Source organism: Etheostoma spectabile, chromosome 21, assembly GCF_008692095.1.
Source record: "Etheostoma spectabile isolate EspeVRDwgs_2016 chromosome 21, UIUC_Espe_1.0, whole genome shotgun sequence".
NCBI lineage: Eukaryota > Metazoa > Chordata > Actinopteri > Perciformes > Percidae > Etheostoma > Etheostoma spectabile.
In genome coordinates, this window is record NC_045753.1 from 9,545,490 (window position 1) to 9,572,288 (window position 26,799).

The 26,799-nt window shown below is 41.5% G+C and overlaps 2 protein-coding genes across 4 annotated transcripts in view; one reads left to right on the forward strand and one right to left on the reverse strand.

Annotated features, from left to right (window-relative positions):
- Positions 1 to 197: 197 nt before the first annotated feature.
- On the forward strand, positions 198 to 9,237 carry snx11 (sorting nexin 11). Of its 2 annotated transcripts, none has more exons than XM_032502995.1 (7): positions 198 to 417; positions 1,951 to 1,990; positions 3,031 to 3,117; positions 5,644 to 5,744; positions 5,940 to 6,035; positions 6,135 to 6,359; positions 7,421 to 9,237. In XM_032502995.1, the coding sequence occupies exons 2-7, from the start codon at positions 1,967 to 1,969 to the stop codon at positions 8,667 to 8,669; spliced, it is 1,782 nt and encodes a 593-aa protein (XP_032358886.1). In that variant the 5' UTR covers positions 198 to 417; positions 1,951 to 1,966; the 3' UTR covers positions 8,670 to 9,237. The 2 variants fall into 2 exon arrangements, with proteins under 2 accessions (XP_032358886.1, XP_032358887.1); XM_032502996.1 differs by having other exon boundaries at positions 219 to 417; positions 1,956 to 1,990.
- A 915-nt stretch (positions 9,238 to 10,152) lies between these two features.
- Positions 10,153 to 26,799, reverse strand: part of skap1 (src kinase associated phosphoprotein 1) — a 31,336-nt gene continuing 14,689 nt past the window's right edge. The window contains exons 5-13 of one of the 2 annotated variants that reach the window (XM_032501576.1): positions 25,040 to 25,120; positions 24,774 to 24,857; positions 24,561 to 24,685; positions 23,424 to 23,487; positions 21,796 to 21,993; positions 19,361 to 19,402; positions 19,129 to 19,238; positions 11,005 to 11,107; positions 10,153 to 10,680 (exon numbers count right to left, since the gene is read on the reverse strand). In XM_032501576.1, coding sequence (XP_032357467.1) covers positions 11,015 to 11,107; positions 19,129 to 19,238; positions 19,361 to 19,402; positions 21,796 to 21,993; positions 23,424 to 23,487; positions 24,561 to 24,685; positions 24,774 to 24,857; positions 25,040 to 25,120 — 797 coding nt within the window. In that variant the 3' untranslated portion in view covers positions 10,153 to 10,680; positions 11,005 to 11,014. Of the gene's footprint in view, positions 10,681 to 11,004; positions 11,108 to 15,975; positions 16,346 to 19,128; positions 19,239 to 19,360; positions 19,403 to 21,795; positions 21,994 to 23,423; positions 23,488 to 24,560; positions 24,686 to 24,773; positions 24,858 to 25,039; positions 25,121 to 26,799 lie in introns of those variants that run through there. The other variant, XM_032501575.1, reaches the window with a different exon arrangement.

Genomic DNA, 26,799 nt, shown 5'->3' on the forward strand with positions numbered 1-26,799 from the left:
AGCCTAAGAATATCCTAGGATGGCAAAGTCACGGCCCTTCCTACTCTCCTTTCGATTGGCTAGCACTCGCTGTCTGCTGTGGTTGGATTGGTTAGGTTTAGGCAAGAGGAGCGGGATTGGTTAGGGTTAGAGAAAGAATGTCAGGGTAAGCCAATCAGAGGTCGAGTAAGACAGAGGGCAGGGCTTGCCTTCGCCATCCTGTGGCGCGAAACCCACTCGCTTACCGTAGGCACGTCGCGATGTGACGTCGCAGCGGTGCGTGTGACTTGCGAAATGGAGAAAGGAGCTGTTCTTAGAAAACAAGCCTCTTTATCGGAGCATTTTGTGCTTAAATAAAACCAAAACATCGTCTAGCAACAACACATCGACACCTTCCGACTGGAAACTACCGCAGGAGCCGACATATACCTCATGAAAGTGAGTAGTTTGTCGACTGGGATTAGCATGTAGCTTGTGTTTCTGACAGCTAGGTTGTTTAGAAGTGTAATCATTCAACTCTCTCTCTCTCTCTCTCTCTCTCTCTCTCTCTCTCTCTCCCCATAGACACAGAACAATATCTGTGACTCTCAGTCTGTTTTGTGTTACTCTGAGTTTCTTTACACGGTTTTAAGAGACTCGATAGCTAACATCGCCCACACGCTGTTAAAGTCGGTTTCTGAGGGTTATCTTTTAATTTGTTTTTATTTTTAAATAGATTCAGGACATGCAACACTAAATCAGATAACACCCATCATAGCTAGAATACTTTGTTTTGGTGGAGAAACAGCTGTTTCAGTGGCTGTGATAAGACCTAAGACCTAGTTAGTTTCTCTGTTATTGTTGATTTTCTGAAACAAATGTAGATTCTTTATATATCCTCTAGTTCTAGGTCATGAAATTTGAGGTTTTGCCGTTTTTCTGTCCCCTAATTTGCATATGCCAATCCTTTTTATCTTTTCATGTCAGTGCAAAATTATATACAGGCCTATATATTTTTGGGAGGGGCAATTTTGAGACATCACTTTGGATATTTCTCTCTATTTTCTGACATTTTATGGTAAACAATTAATCAATTTAATGATTAGTTGCAGGCAGCAAGTAACTGGCATCAGGGGTGTAACGACACATCAACCTGGATCGATATCGATTCAAATATTACCAATACAAAGTGACAATATCGATACATATCGTAGTCTTTAAGGTGTGCTATTTTTGCTAAAAATTCCCATTTTTATATATTTTTTTATTAAAAAAAAGTTTGTTTTCAATTAAAATGTCTGGTAGAGTTTAGTAGTGAAATCGTCAAATCATGTTATAGTTGCTTTTTGTAAATATATTATATATATATATATATATATATATATAATGCAACTGATAGTGTTAAATGGGCTTATGTGTGGTCTCGGTTGCAGGCCCGCTGAATCGTATCGTGGCGGACTTTGTGATATCATGTCATATTGTATCATCGTCCTATGAATCGATATATCTATATATATATATCTATATATCTATATATAGATATATAGATATATAGATATATATATCTCGTACTGAGATATAACGGGTGATTTACACCCCTAATTGTCATGTGTCGGTCTTTACTGGTGTGCATCTCCAGGCTTATGATGGCTGAGTCAGACTGACGTTGGTTTAAAGAAATCTGGGTGTACTCGTTGGACAATATCTGGCTAATAAGCTGTTACTGGAGAATATTACAAAGCCGTAAAGAGACTCAACCAACTACTGTAACTCTATTAGAGGTCACGCTGCTTTAAACAGTTTTGAGTTTGAATCTAAACCCAGCCCCTAATGGTGAAGAGCCCGCGAGAGTGACTCAGTGGATTCTCGCTGACGAGCTTGTTTTTTGGAGGATGAGTCATCAGCTCATGACAACACTATAGAAAACATTCAGTTTGATGTTCTTATCCTGTCTATTGAATTTCAACTCATTGATTTCTCCTCTCTCTGCAGTGCAGCACTCGGTAGGATGATCAGCAATCAAGAAGAAGATGTAAGTAACTTCTTTTTCTACATTAAATTGCAATATTGATGTCTAATGTGTGTAATCTTGTTGGTGAAATCTAAAAGTGCCTTTTTAAACTTCTGCTTAAATGTCAAAAGAACAATGCCCCCATTGATGCATTTAAACATTTAAGGAAGTTGATCTATTTGAAGAGGTGTGTCATGCACACTCAGCAAGTTACTGTAGATCCTGATCTGTTGGTTTAACAACGATGTAGCAACACACACAAGCACCACAGTTTTTATTTAAAGGGGCACTATGCAGTTTTGGCCATTTATTCGCTGTTTTCTTACTCTTTGCTGGCAAGTCCCCCCCCCCCCACCACACACACACACACGTTTCTGTATAGAGCCCCCCCTCCTACAGGTTCCTCTATAGAGCCCCCCCTCCCTACAGGTTACTCTATAGAGCCCCCCCTCCTACAGGTTTCTCTACAGGTTCCTCTATAGAGCCCCCCCTCCTACAGGTTTCTCTACAGGTTTCTCCCTACAGCTCCTATGTTTCCTTGTGTCTGACCCCTCCCTCCTACAGGTTTCTCTATAGAGCCCCCCCTCCTACAGGTTTCTCTACAGGTCTCTCCCTACAGCTCCTGTTTCCTTGTGTCTGACCCCTCCCTCGGTCAGACGCCGTTTCCTCTTTCCCTGTTCCTACGACGATGCTTTCCGAGCTTTCTGCTTCTTTTTTGCCGTCTCAGCCATGACGATAGTGTGAAAAACTCCATCTCCACCTCGTTCTTACAGCTAGCCGGTTCTTGTGGTGCAGCAACGTGAAGCAAGTAGCTATATCGCGAGACTTGATATCACGCGATACTTCCTGGCGCTGAGTCCGGCATCTCGCCGACCCAACGTTGCCAGGCTGGTTTTTCCGCTCACAGACGCTAGGGGGGAGCGGGACGACCTCCATTCAACTCGAAAAAAAGTCACATAACTATTCCAATGACTCCGAAACTGTTCAGTTAAGGTAAATTAAGCTAAAAAACACCTGCCTAGTTCCCCGTTTAACAACATGACTTTGTTTCTGTCCTTCAGGAGTTTGTTGCGGTGCGGGTCCAAGATCCCCGCACGCAGAACGAAGGCTCGTGGAATTCTTATGTGGATTATAAAATATTCCTACATGTGAGTATTAACGCCTAAATTACAATATATCTTCTAGTGGGAGCTGAGATGATTAGTCACTTCATCGTTTAGTCCATTTTCAAGCAGGAATGTCAAACATTTCATGTCTCCAGCTTCTCCTCATGTGAAGTTTTGCTGCTTTCTTTGCTTTATTTAACTGCATGTTGCATATTTTCTAAATAATTATACTAGTATTATAATAATTCAGCAGGGTAATCGACAACAAACATAAATGTTGGCTTCTGATGATGTAGAGTATTATTCTAAAATGGATCAAAGATATGTTAGCACTGAGTCACTTTGAGCTGTTTTTGTGGTTGAAAGGTTTCACACAAATAAATTGGCTCCACCCTAAAACATGACAAAGACTTTCTCACCAGATAAGAATTACTGGTGTTTATTTCCTCTTGTGAAGGGCTCATGGCATTCTTAAAAAAAAAAAAAGAAAAGTGTACTTTAAAAACAATCCAAGGAATCCTTCAAAGAAGGCTTACATTTTTAACTTTAAAGACCATAATCCCGATGCAATTAGCTCTTCTCAAGATGGAATAAGCACAAAACACCTGAAGTATTCAAAGAGCACTTTTTAAGTTGTTACCATTACTGTCGAGCCTCGCCTGCATGTGATCACCACAGAGACCCAGCGGCGCTTACACTTTTATTTAATACTGCAATTACTGGTATTTTTATACCAGTGTACAAGTTTTTTACTCTAATCCACAAAATTGCAGTTTTCTATTAAGCCCGTATCACACTGCAAAATACATTTGAAGGTTATAAGAGGATTCAAAAGCCTGCAGCTTCAGATAATAACACTATAAGCGTATTAGAGAGCGTTCTCAGCTTCTGAGCTTGGGCAGCCGCTGAGTTTGCAGCAGCGTAGATGCCTTGCTCATACACTGTGTTTGGACAGGCGTCGAGGTGGTTGTCACGGCAGCAGCCTGTGCTCGGGAACGCTGTGTCGGCAGCGAGTCTTCGTGCCCAGACGGGTGTTTTGTGTGGGTGTTGACTCATGAGATTGACTAAGATCATGTGACCTCACATGATCTTATGTCATTTTGGGTGTCATCAGTAGGCTATGTGATATAAGTGTGAGCCCCCAAAATGTACACACTAGAATTTGAAGCCTTGTGTTGTCTTCGGGTCAAATTTGACCAGTTTACAAAAACTTTGTATATAGGAAAAGACAGTTGAAAAAAGTGACAAATGTTGGGAAAAAAACTACAAAAAAGCAGTAAAAAAAAAACAGTAAACATTTTTTTTAAATGCTGAAAACGCGGAAAATGTGACAAAAAAAACATCTAAAACATTGGAAAAAGCAACAAAGAAATTGTTAGAAAATTTACTAAAACATCATTTGAAAAACATCAAAAAAGTGAAAAATGTAGAAAAAGGACAACCTGATCTAATCGAGCTTAGCAATATGGAAGACTGTAACCAACAATTATGATTACTAATCATCCTGCTGATTAATTTATCAAACTGATGCATTGCTTTGTCTATAAAATGTCAGACGATAGCTAAAACATGGCTGTTATAACCAGAGTCCAGGGACACATCGACCAACAGTCTGAAACCCTAAAAGATTCAGTTTACCGTCTTATACAACACAGACAAGCTCTGAATACTCACCTTTGAGAAGCTGGAACCAGAGCATGTCTATTTTTGCTTATTATCATCTATTAGAATTAGTTTTAACGACAAGACGGCGTTTGTAATTGATTACGATCTGTCAGACGGGAGCTTGTCATGCAAACATCCGTTGACCGCCCGACACACACAACTGGAACAAATCGGACATGTGGTGTTTTGGTTCTGCCCTGATCTAATATATATATCTATATATATATATATAGATATATATATCTATATATATACACACACACACATATATACTAATATATAAGCTGCAGTTGAGTCATTCCCAGTGACTTTAAAATAAATTGTAACACATTTTCCCCATTGTCAACAAATCCCATGAAAAGACCAAAACCAAGCGCTGAGCCAACTGAAGATTTACCTTTTTAAAAACAGGTCACAAATATACGGTTTAGTTAAAATTAAAATAAAGGCTCAGTAATTTCCTTTTCTTTTATTATCAAACATTACAAAAACAGAAAGAAACGGTGCATTTGGTTGGGACTATTTTTCGTGGAGGATTAATCTACATTTGGGGTGTGTGTGTGTGTGTGTGTGTGTGTGTGTGTGTGTGTGTGTGTGTGTGTGTGTGTTGAAGGAACATGTCACCCAGAGCAACAGTGTGGCTCATTGATGTGTTTCTAACAACAATGGCGCTCTATGGCACAGAGGAAGAAGATATATCAGGCTGTGACGCGTACACACAATATTTAACGCTACATTCACTGTTGGTGTTTCTGTTTTAATTTGGGATTTGTTGACAATAAGAAAAATATGAAATATTGCCAGACTTTCCCTTTAAAGTGATGTTACACTGCCTCGTACTTTGTCTGTGTATAATAATAATCTAGTATTGTCGACTGTAATACATATTATTGTCATTCCCAGACCAACAGCAAAGCCTTCACAGCCAAGACGTCGTGCGTGCGTCGGCGTTACAGCGAGTTCGTCTGGCTCAGGAAGAAGCTTCAGAAGAACGCGGGCTTGGTGTAAGTTGTTGTGAAGAGTGAGAGAAGCTAGTCCTGTCCTATTCTGTAAAGGTTTCTTTCTCATGGCATTGTGATAAGAGAAAACATTAACGCGGATTCGATCGCATGTCCCCATTCTTTGCTGAAGTTCACCTACATGGCCCTTCTGTGTAATGTCACTGATATTTACATGGTTGCTTGTTTTCATCCTTCTAGGCCAGTCCCTGAACTTCCAGGAAAGTCCTTCTTCTCCTTCAGCAATGAGGACTTCCTGGAGAGAAGAAGGAAAGGACTTCAGGCCTTTTTGGACAAGTAAGTTTTTCTTATTCTTAAGAAGAAGAAAAAAAAGCATTTCATCTGCAATCTTTGTAATGCGGCCACCTTAATAACAAAGAGCTTTTGTCCCGGCAGTGTGGTGAGCATGACGGTCTGCCTGTCAGACAGCCAGCTCCACCTCTTCCTGCAGACTCAGCTGCCAGTAGGTCACATCCTGGACTGTGTGCAGGGCCACACTCCCTACACTGTGACGGACGCCATCCTCACCTACGCCTCGTCCAATCGGGGCTTTGCTCAGGCTCAAGAGGACGATTCCATCAAGGAGCCAAGTTTGACCGTTTCTTACGAGTCCATGGAGAGGTATGACTGATGGAAACTATTGATTTAGGCCAAATAGGGTGCAAATAATGTCACCTTTGCATGATGCCTTCTTTTTATTTAAGGTGATTTATGCTGAATGCACTCAAACAAGCATAAACCTATGCACAACAGCACTGATGGATGGTTAAAGTTATTATTGTATCGAAATAAGAGAAAGACAAATCTTTTCACAAAACCCAGACGTCAGGAAAAGAAAAGAATGTCTCTTTTTTTTGGGGGCATTTTAATCCCACCGGACAGATGAAGACATGAAAGGGTAGAGTAGATGTAGCAAAGGGCCACAGGTCGGAGTCAAACCTGCGGCTGTTCCATCAAGGAGTTAACCTCTGTATACGTGTGCCTGCTCTACCAACTGAGCTAACCCGGCCTTAAATGTGTCTTTCTGATCCGGGAGGCCGAAGATGCATCACACATAGATGACAGTGAAAGTAATGTAGGATGTGATATAGTCACGTGCACTTCATTTGAACACTCATCATCTGACAGGTAAACACAGGATGTAGATTAGGAAGAGCACCTGCCGTTCCTCCGACCCGTCTCAAGTCTTTGCACCGTGTCATTTCATATAACGGTGGCCTTCTGCACGTGATCAGAGTATCAGTTATCAAAATTGATTAAACAATGTTTTTTCTTTCTCCCCCCTAGATTCAGTGTTTCTATAAAAAAAGATTTATTGTTGTGTTGGTTTAAGACCCACCCTTTTTAATTTATTGAATTAAAGAAAACGCTTATTCACTTTCTTGCCGAGTTTGACAGAATACTGATACCACTGTCATATCTGTTTGGTAAATATTTAGCTTCTGTCAGCAGCCAGTTAGCTTAGCATAAAGACTAGAAACAAGTGGAAATGGCTTGTCTGGCACTGTCCAAAGGAAACAAAGTGACAATCTTTTCATCCAACTCTTGGCAAAAAACATGAATAAGCAGATTTCTCAAAATTTCTATTTCTATAAGCAGATTTTCTACTATTATTCTATGCAAGATCCTGTTCTGTTGTACTTGTGAGTTACGGTAAATGTTTTCTCTTTCGCTCTCTACAGCCCAGCTCCTCATCAACCTTGCCTACAACCTAAAGAGATCTTCAGCCCTGAGCTTTTGTCCCGTAATGACTCTGACCCCCTTGAGGGTTTACTGGAGGTCTGTGATCAGGTCACAGTTGAGTTACCCAACAAGGCGAAATCCTCAGTAAGGGTCCTCCAGAAACACAATCATCTAGAGGCCGTCGTTGAGGACCCTGGCCCGACAGAGGTGTCATTTTTTGTGGGTGAAAGCCAAGATGTTGCAGAGAGTCTCAGCCCTGCAGAACGGACTCAGCAGAGACGCTGTCAGATACAAACACCAGTGGAGGTGCACTCGCCCATGGGGACTGACTTTGAGGAGAACAGGATGGACAGCTTGTTTGAGGGGTGTTCAATAAGAGAGGAGAGCGTTACAACACTAGATACAGAAGAAAAAACTGTTCCTCTTCCAGACACAGAGAAAAAGGCTGATCAGAGGGAAGGTTCAGTGGAGGCAAAGATTGAAAAGGTTTCAGAAAAGCATGTAATCTCTGACGTTAGTGGTATCAACGTGTTTGAGACCACTGAGGTTCATGTTGAAGATGCCAGCTGCCCAGAGGGGTTTAAGAATTTAGACCAACACAAAGAGCCAGACAACAAAAAAAGTGATGAATCGGAGCGCAAAGAGGAGACGCCCCTTCAGTCACAAATCCATGAAGACACTAACAATGTGCACAGTGTCCCAGAGGTGCAAAGCAGTGCCGATGACACCGTTCAACAAATGGACCAAGTCGAACAGGAAGAGGATCTGGTTGGGACCAAAGAGGACAGCGACGAGGACAACCACTCAATTTCCAACGAGAGCATCATCAAAGTCAGCGATGAAGAAAGCATTTGTGAAGAGGCTGAGGACTCACTCCAGGCTGCAAATGGCTACGTAAAGACGTCTCCTGAGGACGTCCCTCACTGGGCACATGTAGATGCCTCAACTAGAAACATTTTGGACCTACACATGAATGGATGCCCTGTGGAAAAAGAAGAACTTTCCGCCAGGGAGGACGAGGACCTGCAATACATTAACAACAAAAGTGAGTTGAAACAATTTCTGGATTTGAACTCCACTGTAACTGGTGTAGATTTGACTGAAAATAGTGACTTCAGCATCCTGGAGAGCGGCAGCGCGCCTGGATTAGCTCAAGGGAACCGTATGGAGCAGGAAACCTGGTCCTCGCTGCCTTTGGACGCCTCAGAGGGGACTCACGAGGTGGCGGTGCATTACTTAGACAGCTGAATGACACAACATGGGGGGGGGCTGCACACTCACAGAGTCAGAGAAATGGATTGTGGGAATTGTTGTCTGCCAAAGACACATTCGATCAAACGCACAGGCATAAAACATCTGCTCATTATATACCATTGTCACACTGTAGGTGATCCGGTCTGTCACACGTGTTGTAGGTTCAACTTATTTTTAATAGTGTGTTTAATTTTAAAATGTGCATCTTTATTTACACTCAGGTGAACTAAATATTGACACTGTTTTTCTCTCCTCTGACATTGATGATTTGCTTTTTGGGAACAGCAGAGGGTGCTCAAGTTAAAAGCATACAACTATCTTAGGGTTGATGTCCTCGTATACAAAAGAGCTGAAGGTTTTATTGTTTGGTAAACAAATTGTGATTTTACGTATGTTCATTTTAAGTTTAATGTGATTTGCTCTGAAATGTAGTCATGTTATATTTTATTCCAGAGATAAATAGAAATATACACTTGAATTAAACCTTTTTTTCAAGTGTGTATTAACACTCACATCTGTATGCACTTTTAAAGAGTCTGTGTTTGCTGTAATTGAGCCCATTGTCCGTACTGACTGTCAAGAGATGGCTTCCTTTAATAAAATAGATAAATCCAAATCTACAGTCAAATACTTTTTGGTGTTTAAAGGGGATGTACTCCATTTTCAGAACTTTAATATAGCAGCAAACAAATATTTGCTATGCAAAGAGATAGTGAAGTAATGGCGCTCTGTGTTGTAATCGGAGTTCCTTCGTCTTCATTTTGACGGCCGGTCCGGCCACGCGTGCACGTGAGCGCCTCGTGCGACGGCCTCAGACGCTGGGGGCCGTAACAAAGCGTCAGCATCGGATGAGTTGGGGAATGATATGCGAGAGCCGTGGCGAGGCAAGCCCAGACTCCTTTTTGTGTCTCAATACCAAGTACTGACCTGTAAGGCAAGGTGTTTCTTTTCTAAAAGCACAGCCTTCGTTCCAGTTACCTTAGTCTGAAACTTGTGTAAAAGCTCGCTGCAGTGTGGTGTCAAGATCATTTTCACACACTACTGCTACTGATTGTGATTCTAATTAATTTGGTTGCATTATTTAAGTTTGTGTCGTTGTATAGGAATGAGCCTCGTCCCTCGTACCGTGTCCCAGCTGTGAGATTGTAGACCTGGGTTTTGCTTTTTCTCTCTATTATAGTATTATTTTGCAAAGTTGCTTTTAAGTTTGTTTTTTAAAAGATTTTTTGGAAAATCTCACTTTATTTCAAATAAATAGTTTTTCTTCTTTACTGTGGTACATGTGTTTATTTCTGTGGATGTCATATTACTGATTGTATTATACATCTCTTACTAAAACACATCATGGTTTTGACAAAATATTGATGCAATTCTACCACCTAGTGGCTGGAAATAAGACACACAGACACACAATTTCTGTTTAAAACTCCTCATACAATGTAATATGAAATATTTTACATATTTTACACACCATTTCTTAATTGTATGTCAGTGAAAAAACAAGAAAAATCACTAACAATCAACATATTTCTCATTTCAACCTGTGAATTGATAAATCATTCCACAATTCCTAATCAAATATAGCTTGGGCTGTCACTAACAATTATTTTTATTTTGTTGGTTAATCTTCTGATTGATCAATTAAATGTTTAGTATATCTTCCATATAACATACATTTACCAGAGCCCAATTACATCTTCAAATCACTTTATTGTGTCCAGTCTGTAGCCAAAAACACAAATATATTAAGCAGTAAATCCCAGAGAAGAGGAGCTTTTCTCTTAATTACTTAAAAGCAACAACGTTGATAATTAATTATCAACAATGCTTAGTTTTCTGCCAATTGCTGCTCTAGTTTGTCCATCATGTATGTAAGACCTTTACAAATAGTTTATGGTTTACATGATATAACTTTCAGTCTTATGAGAGCGAATCATTTTCAAATTACAAAAAATTATCTAACGATGTTGTTTGTGAAATTCATGGCCGGACACGTCAGCAGCGGCTGTACAAAAAAATCAAAAATCAAAAACAAGCATTAATAATTCAGTGGTCATTTTAAGCTGTGCCTAACCTTATTAGAGAATCATTTTCTTAAATAGGCCAACCACACTGTAATCACGCTTTTGTTGCACGTATTTATTCTCACCCATTGCCCCGCTCAGATTGCTTTATGCAGTACTTCTTCCAGCCAGCAGATGCCATAAATGGCAGGTCAACGACTGAATATACCTCAATGGCAATCTGGAAGAGTACCAGGGGGGCCGTTTCTGTGCATTAGGCCACAGTAATGGTCCATAATGCTGATGATAAGAGAGTGCCTCGGTACCTGTTGGAGCTCAGAGGATGTAGGCAGGGTGCAGGAAGTCCTTGGGGACGATACCCACAGCGCCTCTCATCTCGCCGACCCACCAGCCGTGAATGTTGTACTCCTAGACCCAGAATGAACAAACAAACAACCGTAAGTCTCCGAGGGGTCCGAGGACAAGTAAACAAAGCAGGACTAAGCACCAATCTCACATTTTTATTTGATTTGAGAGCACAGTTTGTCCCATGTTATTAACATTAGAACGACCATTCAAATGATTTGAACTGCAGTTACACGTGGCCCTGATCCCTCACAGTGGCTACTAAAATAATAAGGTTAAAACTGTATCAACTCAACTTTAGCAGAGGAAATCCGGGAGAGTCTAGACCCCACCTGTGAAACAGCCATGTGCGATATTGTAATAAACACTCGGGTGCATTGGCCTCGGGGGTTTCATTCAAAAATGGGGAAAAAAGCGTTCAACAAGACTATTGAGACGGTAAGTGTCTGAAATAAAAACAGCTTATTTATTTCTTTTAGTGCTCAGAAGCCATAACAGCCTGCCTGTTCTCCCAGACTAATTATAACGGGACTTCAATTCTGCACTGTGCTTTATAAAGAAACTGGAGTCCTCCATTTATACGTAGAAAAAAACCAAACTAATGCTCTGTAACTTAAAAAAAAATAAGACCCCAATAAAGTTATTGAGGATTCTCACTTTCATATCACCAAAAGAGGAATACATTTAGGACGTAAAATTAAAATAAGCAGCTTCAGCAAATCCTTGTAGATTTTTTTTCTAACTCCTGGTGGGCATTTGCATTCATTTTAGACCTTTTATAGACTTAATGTTAGGTGGCATAAAAACAACAAAGCATTATGCATCCATTTGTATAGTTTTAATCAACTAAATTTGCAAATAAAAATAAAATAATTTCTTGTCATTCAAAAAAACCTGACTTCTGTTTATGTACTTTAAGAAATACAATAAAATCACTGGTTTTGACTGACATGAGATAAATAGGAGGAAAGTATGTACCTTACAAGAAGATGTTGAAAATGTAATTAAGACACAATGTTGTTAAAGACAACATTTTTAACCTTAAAAATAAATGTCCCTGTTTTTAACAGAGGCTTAATGTAACCTATAATTATTGTTGGCTAAATCAGTTGACTTGATTTTTACAATCTACATTTGGAAGTGTCTAAATTAATTGAATTTGTGGGTGGAATGTGAAATTTTATGTTGCATTTAATCCATGTTGGATCACATGTACACTCTGCTAATACGCAATTAATTGGTTATTAGGTTAAATTATCAAGGAATAATTGTAAGTGAACATATTCTAGTTACAGCACATGAAGAATTGAAAACATGATCTTTTACATGTACCAGACATTTTCCATCTCTTTTCTGCATCTAAAAACTCAATTTCAAGCCCTCTCACATTCTGTGAGACTGAAATAACAACATCTTATATTTTAGGAACTTGAGTCACATCAACAACCACATGATCATCTGATCGCAGCAGTTGGGCTCTAACTAGATCTGTACTGGATCAATATTTGACTAGATACCAGAGGGGCGCTGAAGCCAAGCAGAGGAGGCACCAGCCGGCCGTCGTTTTCCCGCCCTGATGGAACGAGGAGCCTGGCCACTCATCTCTCCTCTGTTCTCCAGCAGATTGGGAATGGCCGCGTGAATAGTTTTGTTTCAGCAATGAGGAGAAGATTAAACGCTCAACTACCCACACATACTACGTCCATGCAGGCAGACACATGTACTGTACATATACATTTTACTTGTCTGAGATTGGAATCAGACTTTACTTCCTCTTGCTCTAACAGGTTCCAGTTGTGAAAACACACATTCTCTGACATGACGAACAGCATTTTGTCAAAGGTTCATCCTATCATCCGGACCTGACACCGCTCTCCATCCAGAGGAATGAGGCCTGCAGCTAATGAGAGGTGTTTGGACAGCAAGGATGAATGGATCGCTTAGAAAGTGATAAACCACAAGGCTCAAGTGTTCTTACAGCACAAACAGGTACCCACAATAAGCAGATTGTCCATCCAGGCCTCATCGCTTTCCCCTACAAACCTCGCTGACAGCTCACACTGGGATGCTCCAGCGTGCTTGGCTCTCTGGCAAACTCCTGACTGACAATTCAGAGTGTGTTTGAACTCATAAAGCAGGTGAAAGTTAGGTCCGAAATGGTCTTTTTATGCTCCCCATAAGACTAGAGGGAAAAGCCCAGTTGCGAAAAGTTGGCACTGGTTCTCATTCGTGATAACGTGAACAGAGGAGGAGGAGAGAAGAGACAGACGGACGGGGGGGGGAGGCATCGGAGAGAGGGAGTGAAACGGTTTTTCTCTCCCTTGGGGGCGTCGCAGCACTATTCCACCTACCGTAGTGACAGAGTTTTATTTATCTCCGTGGCCCATCTGTGCAGTCGGTCTCAAATTCTCCCTGAGAAAGGTCTTTTGGATTATCAGCGCCGCCATTTTAATACAACTGCTACATCACAGAGTGGGTGCCAATGGCGGTGAAGTCTGTCAGGCGTGCAGAGTCCATCTTCCTCATACTTGAAAAGGGTTCATCCAGAGTACACCTGCTGTAATAGGGACATTCCAAAAGGCGTGGAGCGCAAATTATCCAAATCACAAAAACTATGCTAACTCCTCAATGTCCTCTTCCTTCTGTTTGTTTTCCTCTTTTTTTGTCTTTTAGGTTGATTTGTCTTTGTGTGATGCTGCATCTTAAGCTCTGAAATGCTAACGTCGGGGCACAGAATAGGCAGATATCGGCTCATGGGTGCAAGTTGTTTAAGTTGTTCATCTGAAAGGAGAGATGTTACCCCCAAGAGGCTCTGGGGGGGGTTGAAAAAAAATCAAGTGTCCCAGAGTGGCTGAGTTCTGGAAAATGTCTGTTTTTACCTCAATACCAAGATATAGCAGGACACACAGTGTGTGTTCTGAGAAGTGACACATGTCAGAGCTGCTGGATGCAGATCAACTCCCCTCTGGGAGCAGAGGGAGGAAGAGCGGTGCCAAACAGCGCCGTGTCGTGGCGGCTGCGGCGCGTTGACTCATTGACCTCCCGGTGACTCCTCCGCCAAGAAAGGGGGGAATGAGCATGGGCGGGGCTGGCACTGAGAGTAGGTTGCCATGACAACACCTGCAGTGTACCAGCGCGATCGTTTATTTACCACTCAGGGGGCTGGCTAATGGTGGCATTCTGATGGGCCCATCGCTCACGTTCCCGACCGGAGGACGGACTGACAGCTACCCGAGCCTGAAGCGGGGAGAAGGTGTGTTGAGGTCGGTTGGATGCCCTGAAAGAACACGGGTGAGGCAGGTGATGCCATTAACACCATCATGTGCCTAAACAAAACACAGCTTTAATATGTCTCGCTGTCAGAAAATGAATGCACCTTTTTGGGGGAAAATTCAAAATTCTGTAGAGATTCAGACTCCGTGTCCTCTTCTGTCACTCTTTTTCATCGTCACGCACACACGCACACACGCACACACGCACACACGCACACACGCACACACGCACACACACACACACACACACACACACACACACAATCGCAAATGCATACAAACTAGGGGGAGTGCTAATAAGCCTGACACATGAGGCATCTTTCCTCGGCCACCAGCTGACTGAGGCAGGCCTTGGGCGTGATGGAGCGCAGGAAGTCTCTCATTGCCCTGCCGCTGAACCCGCCGCCTGGGTGTTACAATCTCTCCCTCCCTCCTTCCACATCTCCAACCCCCTCCCTCCTTTCCTCCCCTTCCTCGCTTTCCATCTCTCCTGTAGCAGCCTTTTCACTTGCATCCTCCGAGTTGTTTTTTTTCTGCATTTCTTTCTCCTCTACATCGACTTATCAGATGCACTGCAGCTCTCTGCAGTTATTCCATCACTGGTCACTCTAACAAAGAAACATGGACACCTCCAACAGAAAGAAGCATGATCTGTAACTCGCTATTAGGTTAGCGAGCTTCCCTCACTGCTTGCACAGGTAACACCTCACATACGACCTGATAAAACCCGAAACTGTGGGGGAAAAGGCTTTTTTTGGGGCAGTTATAAGGATTCTGTGCCAAAAGAAATCTTGTCGAAATTCATCCAGAAATATGGATGCTAATTCTGCACAACCAGCGATCGAAATGGCTACTTAGTGTCCATTTTTTCCAAGTGGGCTTTTAATTAAATCAGTGAATTGGCTTCAAATTGGAAACATGACAGAGCATGAGAACGTTTGAAAATATCTCAGGGACGATGAGATTTAATAAAAAGAAAACCTACTCGCTCCTTTCTAATGCACGCCTGGGATTACAGATAGCTCCTTAACTTAATAGCAATTTAAAGTGGATTTGTGTATGCCACTGAGTGTCTGTAATGATGGCTGTTTACGCCGCCCCTCATTTATAATAATTAAGCAGAATGGATTGGGGGTGGGTTGCTCGGACGCGGTTCTGGGCTATTGGCTTGGGCTGAATAATGACCTACTGTAGTTGACCGGGGGATGACCGCTGCCTCCTACATGACCCCAAACCCCAGACTCACCCCCTGCTACTTTGGGTGGTAAATAGGATGTCTTGCCTGTCTATAGCGTCTTGGTGTCTATGGCCACAATAGCAGCCAGGGGTCTTTAAATGGGTGTGTGACAGAGAAAAGGAGAAAGGAGAGGGGGGGGACAGGGTTCACACAAAAGAATAAAGGGATCCACCCTCTTTGTCTCTCTTGCTTGACTTTTCCCATCTGATTGTTTGCCCACTTTTCCTTTTCTTCAGCTGTATTCAGTGTGTGTGACCTGTGGGCAGCAGCCCGAACCGGCTTGTTAAACAGAGAAAAGGCCAGTTGTGACCTTAAAGAAAAACGGTCACAGGTAGCCTGGACAAAATACAAGTGGCCATTTAAGCACAAAATCATTTTTTTTCATTTTTAAAAGCATAACTTATATTTATAAGAGCCTATAAATCACAGCAAGTAAATCTATAAGGCTGTAAATCAGCTTGTGGTGTTTGTATAAGTTGCCATTTAATAGAACTGTCATGTTACAAGACTTTGCTAAAAAACTGCCAGAAGGTGTCAGTGGTGTCCATGTTCTCATTGTCTCTAACAAGCAGCTGCAGCCCAAATGTGATGTGACGCTCTGCTTTGGGAGACGCACTGGATTGGCTGGCCCTTCTCCCTCGCTCTGCGTTTTGGTTGGAGGGGAAGAGGTGAGCAGTGGGCTGAAGAGAAAGAGGAAGAAGTGGCAGCAGTGCTTGCCAGAGTTTTAAGGACCCTGGATGGGTTTGTACCATAAATCTCTTCCCACTCCATCCCGCCGTTCTCCATGAGTGCCTGTGGGAATACAGGAATGTGACAGCTGACCTGTGGAGCCCATGTCTTTTGATTCTGGACACATAAATTAGAGGGCAAGAATGCAGGACAACCTTATGGTTTCATGTGGGACATGGCCGACAAAGTACACAGGCATTACACGTGTCAGGGTGATGTCAAACAACAGCTTTAAGCCACTGTGATAAATTCATCCAACATTCACATTGTAAATCCTATGATAAATATCTAGCTGCATGTTATGATGCAGTAGAAATATATGTGAAATTTCTCAACAATTTAAATGGAGTTAAACATCTCAGAGTGTGATATTACAGAAAACTGAGCTCACCAGTATTTGTCATCACACACTAAAATGACAGCAAAAAGCTATAATGCCTATTAGAAAAATGCAAGCTCTTAGAAATGAAATGCCAGAGCAAAACTCACAAGATGGATTTAACGGTGTGTTTCTAACTCATGTATCAGCGCGCTGAGCACCGCCAACAAGCTCTGCGGAAAACAAGTTAGGAATCGCTGAAACCGGCAGCAGAGCCACACTATGAGATTAATTCCTTTCAAATAATGGGATTCATATGAGTTGTGAGGTTCCTAATTTATTTACTTTGTCAGTGACACACAGATATGCGCACACACACAGCAACACACAAGGGAAAAAAACAAATACAGTAAAAATGCCCCCACTTTACAGTAAGTGAGAGATCAATAATGATGGATGAAGGCCTTTTATACAATCGGCATGTTCTCCTCAGTTCACAGCCATATGACACCACGCCTGTGGCTATCCCATTCTGCACTTCAGCAGTCAATCACATCGCAGCTTTAAAAATAACAGTTTGTTAGCACCATTGATTTAGCACTTAGAGCATGTCCTTATTACCTTGTAATTATGGTCAGTGTTGACATAACAGCAAAGACAACCAGGCCTCCCACCCTCTAAGAGAATTTATGGGCCCTGGTTTTATTACGGCCATTTCATGTGTCTGGGTCCCCAGTTAAGCGACAGACTTGAGTTCTAGCCAAGGGCCCGTATTTCACTCATCGAGGTCAGGGTTCTCAGGAATCCCCCGTAAAACTGAACTGTGGCAGGGGCTTGCGTGTGCACACAGAAGACGCAGGGAAGCCCTCCCCAAGGGCTCATTAAAACAAATAGCCGATTACAAGCTATAATGCAAATAATGGTATTCATGGGGGAATGTGATGCTTTTAGGATGCAAAATGGGACACGGGTGGAGTTGTGTCATCAAACGAAACCAAACAGTCGGAAGCTGTGCGGAGATCGCCTCTAAATAATTTACAACCAGACCCTTGCTTTAAATCCATTAGAGGATAGTTAGAATACTCTTGCGTAGTCTGTCACTATGTTATGACTTTAGCATACAGCTTGACAAAACAAGAGTAATCTGTGTCATTAAGATTATGAGATACCACAACCAAGACTTGCTTCCAACCTAGACCTAGTTTGCTTTAAGGTCTTCCGTGAAGCAGACATCTGAGCCATACAGTGAAAAGTAATACGCCAGGCAGAGCTGAGGCTGTTTGAGGCAGATCTGCAGCAGAAGCCAGGTCCCCTTTGTTTCCCCAAGTACACTGCCTTTGTCATCCTTACGTGAAAAATTGACATAGCTGTTTTGACATTTCCCCCTATCAACCAGCACACACAGGCAGAGAAGGCTGGCATCTCATTAATCGGACACTGCCAAGAGAACCTCAATTAAAAGTCCATCTTCTGTGAAGAGCATATTTCACCTGTGCCATATCTGCTCTTACAAACAAAAGGATCCTTTTCCTTTAACACAAACAGTTACCGTTTGTTTATCTATCTGCCCCTAAAACCCTTGACTTCTGTTACTATAAAAGTGAGTTCATCACTGTTTCGGCACTAAAACTAGAAACCATCACAAGTAATTAAAATTCTGTGGCTGCAGCTGTTAATTAAAGATGCAAGAAATCATGAGGTTGAATACATCATTTCTCCATCTCTAGAGCATAATAACCAACAAAAAGGCTGAATCTACTGTAAATTCCTCCTTCCTCCACTCTTTAGATAATTTAGCCTAAACACAGAACATGATGATTCAATTTCAAACCGACCAATAGAAACTGTCTGGGAACAAGTCCCTGTACGCAGCAGTGTAAGAGTGTCCAAATTACAAGCCATTGATTTCCAGTAGGGTGGCTTTTCACTGGTAGATACTCTGCATGTAACTACAAGATGGCCATAAAACACGAGGAAATAGATTGAGAGAAAAAGAGCTGAGATGCAGGATGGCTTCACCTGCAGTTTATGTCAAACAGAACGGAAGGGCTTCGCATGGCTGCCTACTCAATTAACCCCTGTGATAGAGGCTCCATAATGAACAACAGCACCATTACGCAGCGGCCCGAATAGCACTTCACCCTAGTGGCCTGGGAATAGACAATGCCACTGTGGGTGCTTCACTGCTGCATCGAGACACAGGCGCTCACTAACAGAGGAATTTAGACGTTGGGGATATCAGCATGTTCAGAAAGTAAACGAGGGCAAAGTGATTACTGGTATTGATGTTGTTTAACCCTTAAATAATTACATAGACTAAACATCTGCGTCACATTTTAATTATTTTAAACTACTGTAAATGCTCATGTAATTATGTCTGCGAGTCAAGGGTGTAATCAGAGATGAACGGAAGAAGCGTAATCTCTTGTTTCAACTGAATGGGAGAAAGTGTGTCCAGGAAGCACAGAATTCTGAGAGAAGTTGAAATAATCTCTTGGATGATTGTTTTGCTCATGGTGATGCTGACCTTGCTAATGATGTAGATGAGATCTCCTCTCTGGAAGGACAGCTCGTCCGACTCGTCGGCCTGGCAATCCCATAAACCTTGGTAGTAGTTAGCGTAATCTGATGACCAAGCTAAGAGGAAATGCAGAGTGCAAATTTAAATAAAAGAGCAAGACAATTTGCTTTTCCCCACTGTGAACTATTAAGCTGGACATGTTCTCATTATTAGTAGTAGCCTGTAATGAGGTTCTGACCTGGTTTGTTCTTCTCACTGCTCTCATCCGTCAGATCTTCGTCTAAACAAAGAAAACACAGCAAAATGATATTTGTGACAAAACATTTATCGTTTATGAGCAGGAAGCATTTTTTAACTAAACATCAGGAGCCAAACATTTTAACTTTAATATCTGACAGGGGAAAAAACAGCAAATTAATGATTAGAAACATAACCTAAACAGTTTTTGTCTCACTCATTTAGGACAAATGTGCAGTTAAAAAAAGCATCATGATAAAACTAAATAAACAAAAAATAACTAAAACACATTACAGCTGATGCCTGATGCGTCTCCACAAGACACAATATGTCTCTTTCTTTAACCAGACTGAACTCCTCATTGAGGATCAATTTGTTGTCTTTAAGGCAAGCGGAGGCGGACATGTCATTGACTGCGGGGCGTGGCACCCGGTGGTCTGAGAGGTGACACAGTGATATGCCTGCCCTCTGTCTCCCACATCCATCCTTAACAGTAGCAGGCTGACAGCCACGCCACAACCCAGCAACACTATCCACCTTCTAGCACAACCTGCGCCTCTGCTTCCAGGAAGGAACACACACACACACACACACACACACACACCACGCACACGCACACACACACGCACGCACACACGCACACGCAGAGCATTTCTCACGTGTATACGTTGCTTTTCTTTCCCCAAACACACACTTGCAGGTTGTTGCACTATTCGTGAATAAAACTAAATGTTCTTAAATATGCAAAAGATATAATTATAAATCTCAGTGTTATGGCTTATACTTAATGAAATATGAAAGTTGTGCATTGTTGCACCAAAAAAGGAGAGAAAAATGTGATTTTAATTCTGTTTCCAAAGGGTCCAAACATTCGGCAATCTTCAACTGCTGTTCAGAAGAGCATCCCTCAGTCGAGAGGCCACCGCTATGGGCCGACGGTTTCTATATCAAAGTGATTTAATTTTCCAGTCAATAAAATCAGTCATCAGCACCAGAGCCTATACCACCATCGCTCCGCACTCTGCCTGCAACTGAGCCATGTTCAGAATTTTGCTCTGACAAAACTGAGGGAGCTCATCACAGGGAAAATGATGCCTCACTCCTACTTAACATTTCTTGGCTAGTTTGGCTGCTGCACATGCAAGATGTATCTGACCAGGGTGCAATCTGGCAAATTCTTAATATTTTCCAGATTTTTAAAGTTAATAACTCTTGAAAAGTAATCTTAACAAGAGCAGTGAATGACGTAAAGTCAAAGAAATTAACATAATATAGTCATTGCAAAGACTAATGTACTATCCAGGGATATTTCTATTTGTTAAGAAAGGAAGATTCCTCAAATACAAACACAAGCTTATCTTTTGCAATCCTGCTCCATGGAATTAACTATAAATCTAATAATTTAACAGTATCTAATCACTGTGTAGAAGCTGTAAGTGAGAGGTGCAGAATGATTGATAAGTGAATGGGTGAGAAAGTGAACGAAAGAGCCCGTCATTCGATATGCCATCTGTGGTCAGAGTCTGTACCTCTTCCCAGATGGCTTTGAACGCCGGCGTGACAGTTTGAAGACTGATTTCCCTCTCACCAGTGATTTTGGCAAAGGTAATGTACTCACTGAGTGAAACAGAATCTTGATGTATCTTATTTAATAGGAAGAGTGATGGACGATGGCCCCGAGAAGATCAGATCACCCCTTTTGTCCTTCTCGGGATCTTGTAGCCACCCTGACACATGGGACTGTCTCCCCCCTCAGTGGGAACTCGCGCACACTGTCTCGCAACATTCTCAATCAAACTCTCTAATTTCTATTAAACATGTGACATTAAGAGCTCCAGAACTATTTTAAGCCCTGAGAGATGCAGTTTTTACTTCCTTTCAACTAAATTGCTGTTGCTAGGCAATTTTAGCCAAAACTCTGCTTAGTGGATTGAATTTTAGTCTATTTGTTGCCTGGCAACATTAGCTAATTGGACGTTCTATGACAGAGCATTTGGAACTACTCGGCTCTCGCTGATTTCAACGTTATAACTGTTTCTCAACAGATGGCTCTCAGTGAAATAAGGAGGGAGACCAGAGGAAGCCGATTTCTAGTCAGTATAAGGAGAGTCTTCCCTTCCTGCCCCGTGCGCCTGTGCAGCAGCCGCCTCATTCCTGACAAGCTTATTAGTGTTGCTTGATTTAAAATGAGCGATCAGTCTGGGTGCCGTGGTGGTAGGGAGGTACCTGGCAACACAAATTTCACAGCCAGGGGAGATCATCACAGATATTTCTTGCTGAAAAAAATCCCTCAGGGCTCGAGTGTGTGTGAGGCAGCGCGACTGTGTCTATTTGTCTGACTGAGTATCATGAGAGCTTGTTTGTGCAGCCTTCATGTGTGTGTGCGCGTGCGTGTGCTTACGACTCTCCGCATGCGAGCTAACCACATCCGCATACCTGGCAGCACCTCATAGATATCCTCGTCCTCCTCGTCGACCTCCCCCGTCTCATGCCCTCCTCCCAGTTTGCCACTCTGAAAGGCCTGGGCAGCACTGAGCCGAGGCAGGGGAGGGCCGGTCAACACCTCAATGTCATCATAGGTCTCCTCTTCCTCCTCCTCGTCATCATCGCAAGGGATGGAGGTGGAGTGGAGATCTATGAGGGAGAGAGAGAGAGACAACAGGATTGGCTGCGTTAGCGTCAAGATAGAGCACAGGGTGGCACAAGACACACACATGCATTAAAGGGTAAAGTAAGAGAAATGTTTAAAGGGTCCTGACGGCACAACAAGCTAAGACACGTGCAATATAGTAGCAGTGTAGCCGTGACAAGCACTGGAGACTTCAATTCTGCCTGCAATGAAAGATTATTTTCATTATTCTTTAATGGGTTTAGAATTTCTTTGATTAAAAAATTAATTGCAGAGCCTGAAACAATGAAAAACGGCCAACAAATTGTAACATTTAAGAAGGCAGTGCACGCAAATGTTTGGTATTTTTGCTTGTTAAATAATGTAAATGCGTCCACATTTTTCCTTTGTTTATCTTTCAAATCTGAATTTTGGGTTGTCCATTGTCCTAGCGATTAAGACGCATACCATAAAATCACATCTTTTGTTGTATGTTTCTCTCTCTCTCTTGCATTTCCTATCTGTATCTCTACTATTAGTATCAAATAAAGGCAAAATGCCAAAAATGATGATATATTTCCATAAAGTTTTTGGAAGAGCATCCACAAAAAGGAAAGTACATGTCAGCCTTGCTCTCAGGTTAATTCAGGAGCTGAAGAAGGTAAATAATAATCATCTACATGTTATGAATCTGACTACATTTTGTAGTAAAACTCGTCTGGAAGGAAGTAAGACAAACTGCACAGTGTCTGTTACTTCCCGCAAATCAGTGGCCAGGCCTGAGCCCATTTTAGAGTAGACCAGGCAGGACCGCTCGCTCAGATGGAGGAGCCGACTCATGGCAGGCGACTGGCCACTGCAACACAGGGTATCAGGTCTTCTGCCGTACAGCGGCCAAGCAGAGATCAATGTCACAGGAGGATAACCAGAACATCTACCAATCAATTTCCTGTAAGTTGGAATTCGGTAGGAGGGTTAGGGGAGGAGAAGTTGTGGGGGAAGGGGGGCCGACATGGCTGACATGTCGAATGAGGAGATTCAGGACTCGGCTGCGCTGTTAGTGATGGATCGGGTGGTTTTCATCTGAGTCAGAGTCATGATAAAGGGCTCTCTTTCATTTCTGACCTTTCTGCCCCTCGAAAACAAAAGCAAACTTTAGTGAAGAATTGAGGAAAAAAAGACAAGGTTTATAATGCTTTAACTGTATTTTCCAATTGACGTATGTGGCTTTTAAAAAGTATACTTAAGTCAATTTTATTTATATAACCCAATATTATTTGTTTTGAGGGCTTGACAATCTGAACATATTAAATCCTCTATCCTTTAACGCTTGATTCAAACAAGGACACAGAAAAAATAAAACATTTAAGCAGAAGCAACAAAGCAGAGAACGCCCTTCCGGAAAACTGCACATTAGATATGTAACGGCAGAAATGACAAAGAGATGCTGGCTTACCTCTAAGTACAAAATTGATTTGGTCCACCCATTCTCTGGCCTCTTGAGGACTGCTAGCAGTGAACTAATGGGAAACAGGGGCAATAATCCCACAATTATCATCACATCTAAGGGTGCATTTATATGTAAATAAAACTCCTGATGTTTAATCTTCATTTTAATACACCAGCTCTCTTCCGAGCTGCCTAGTGAGGAAGAAAGAGCAAATAGAAATGTTCCTTTTTAAAATAGCTATGAAATTATCAGATCAAAAATATTCAGTTAAGACATAAATTCTTAGTGATTGGGAGAACAGTGTTATACTCAGGAAATATGACTGTAATATGCCAGTGGGAGGTGTGGATAAAATGTTTTCCAAATGGATTTAAATAAAAGCCCGACCGATTAAAGCCACTGCAAATATTTGAGGGTTAGATAACCAATATTTATTTATTTATTTGAACATACTCACATCAAGAGCTACATTATTATTTTAATTGTTTGGATTATTTTCTTAATTATTTGGTCAATAAAATGTTAGAAAACGTATCAGAACTTTCCCCAGTTTGACATCCTCAAATGTTTGGTTTTGTTCAATCAAACGTTCAAATTCCAAAAATAATCCGTTTACTATCATAGAGGACGTACAAAACCAGCCAGTATTTACATTTGAAATGTGTGAACATGTGAATTTTTGGCACTTTTGTATGAATAATCCCACTAGACACTAATCGATTAAACTACTAAGCACATAACTAAATAAGAAATAATTTGCTCAGGAGGCACCAAATAAAAAAAAATTCAGTAATTTGACCAAGAAATGTACTTTAAAGTAGAAAACTAAACGTGTCGGTGCTCTCTAGTGGACCAACTGTGTAATGGAGTTTAAAAATCACGTTAAAAATATCTTTAGCATTTACGTACTGCAATTTCTTGTTACTTATACAACAACATATGCACAGATAAAAAAAAAAATCTGCTACAGTTTAAGCTCAAATTGGCTAACATATCGGTGGGATGTAATTTAGATATTAGATATTTCTCCTAATCTTTACGTATGTTACTTTCAATCTTCACAAAATAATAATGACCATCAATATTCCTCAATAATAATATTACTCAAACTCCCTGACACATTCTCTTAGTTAGTACTCTGACCTGGAAAGACCGCCGGCCGGGGCAAAAGAGCTCGAAACAGGCGGTTTTTTTGGAGTCTTTTCTAAGGTTGGTCACCAGCTGCACACCGTAGTCGCCGATATAAAAGGAACCCTTCTGCTGCTTATCTGTAGGGAGGAGTGCATGTCGTAAGATGTTATCTGGTTTAAATTTATGAGCCTATAATGTTTCTGCACGTTGGCATTTCAAACAAACCTTTTTCACTCCCAAAGTAGTAGAATATTGAATTGTTCAGAACGCACCATCTCTTTTGCCACTCTGAACCAAAGAAGCTGTGATCTAGAGAAAGAAGTGTCCAGTGATCAAATGGAAAATACTCACATAAACAACATTTCTTTGAATATATTTTTTTGCTTAGGTTTTTTCCTATAGTCGTTAGAATTGTCCGTATGTCAACACACATGTCATCATTGCTTTATAAAACTACTTGACCCAGGCCTGGTATCTATTTGCTGCTGTACCTCTTCTTTTCTTCTCCAAGAAGCCTTGCTTCAAGATGTTGCCGAGGTCCTGGGCTGCCACAGAGGGGATGTCACTAAAGTCTGTGAATGGAAGCAGTTAATTTGGAAAATTTAATAAAAAAAGGTAAGGAAACTTTTATAGACAAAAAAACCCAACGGTGGCTTCTTCAGATGTCTTGTTTTTTCCAGCCAAGAGTCCACAATCCAAAGATATTAATAAAGAGATATGTTAAATTAGTTAAAAACAATTAATTTGTTATTTTAATTTCTGTCAATCAACTAATCAATTCACCAACTGATTATTTCAGCACAAACTCTTAATAAGCAGCACTTAAATGTCCCTCATTATACACACACCATGGATATAAAGTCTCCAACCCTGTGGATCAAATCCATCCCTGCTAGGCTTTAGAAAGCTGGGATCAATACATGTACAGTGCTGCTGAGCACTGCAGTCCATTCATCTGCTCACATTGCACTTTTAATGGGAGCAACCTTCCTGTGGAAATCCAAACAACTCTCCTAAATTTGCAAAGTCAAATTTTAAACATGATAGGCCGATAGCGTGACTTGAGATGCTTTAGTTAATTAGTGCAGTGGTTTGGCAAGTACTGCCCAATGCAGTTCACATAGTATTTAGCCTACTGTGCCATTTGAGCTGGAGAGACGTTGTTTTAAAGAGGAACTCTTAGTAGTAGGTATGCTAGCGAAGCCGAACAGTGACTCTCTCAAAAGCTGCATTAATTAGTTCTAGTTATGGTTAAAGCTTCCCCAGACTACCTGTTTTTTTTAGCAGAGACACAAATAGTCTCAGAGCAGCTGCTCATGGCTGGTTAGCTCTGACAACCAGCTCTATGTTGCTGTCCATGCAACACTGAGCGGTGGTCAGTCTCCCCATGTTACCTGACCCTCCCTGTCACACTACGTAGCCACGAGGCCATGCTTCCTACAGTTGTTGCTCCCCTACACCTTTGTTGCATTTTTTAAATATGCTGGAAGATAGGGCTTTAGCAGAATTTGAGGGTGTAGTTAAAAGGACTTTGGTGTTTTCACCTTTATGGGACGGTTAAAAAAATCTAACTGAAAACAATGCACAGTAGTTATATAGTATTCAACCTAACCAATCCACCACCAGGATGCCTATAGAGAAGCAATTTTAACCAGTTGTTTGATGTTTTGAAGTTCTAACCAGAAATATGCCTATTTGACCTATTTTCTACCCTTTAGCCATTAGAAGGGAACTTGTAAAGCTGACCCCATGTCGGCCTCAAGGGCCATCTTCCGCCCTGTGTTTCAACAGGCTTTTCCATGTGTCAAAAACAAAGCTCAGCTTCCTCCAAATTCATTAGTCAACAGGCATTAGCCTTGCAGGGAAAAAAGTAAAGGGAGAGCAGGAACCGCCTTCTTAGTCTGAAACACAGGAACAATTTAAAGACCATTTACACTAGTCAGTGTGACACCCCATTCAGACCGCTGAAGACAAGCAGAATGCCTGGAGTCCATCCCACTAAGAAGGGACCTGTTTAACTGCTGGGAAAAACCAAACATGTCATCCCACATTTGGGTCCTCTGGTTTAAACAAAGAGCATCCCCCCTAACATTAGACAAACAGGAACCTTTCCTTATTCATAAAAAAAAAAATCAGCAACATGAAAAACTCCAACTATATGTTGTTCTCTCACTGAAAGCTTTCATTTTCTATTCTATGATGATTAATAACTTTGATCTAGAAAGCAAAACTAGAGCTGATATTGGCTTTT

What these genes read in the sequence shown, in the direction of transcription:
- snx11 (XM_032502995.1), top strand. Translation starts at nt 1,967, where the DNA reads ATGATCAGCAATCAAGAAGAAGAT. An exon ending in CAGAAGAACGCGGGCTTGGT is followed by an intron (nt 5,745 to 5,939) that starts GTAAGTTGTTGT and finishes TCATCCTTCTAG; the next exon opens with GCCAGTCCCTGAACTTCCAG. An exon ending in CTTCAGGCCTTTTTGGACAA is followed by an intron (nt 6,036 to 6,134) that starts GTAAGTTTTTCT and finishes TTGTCCCGGCAG; the next exon opens with TGTGGTGAGCATGACGGTCT.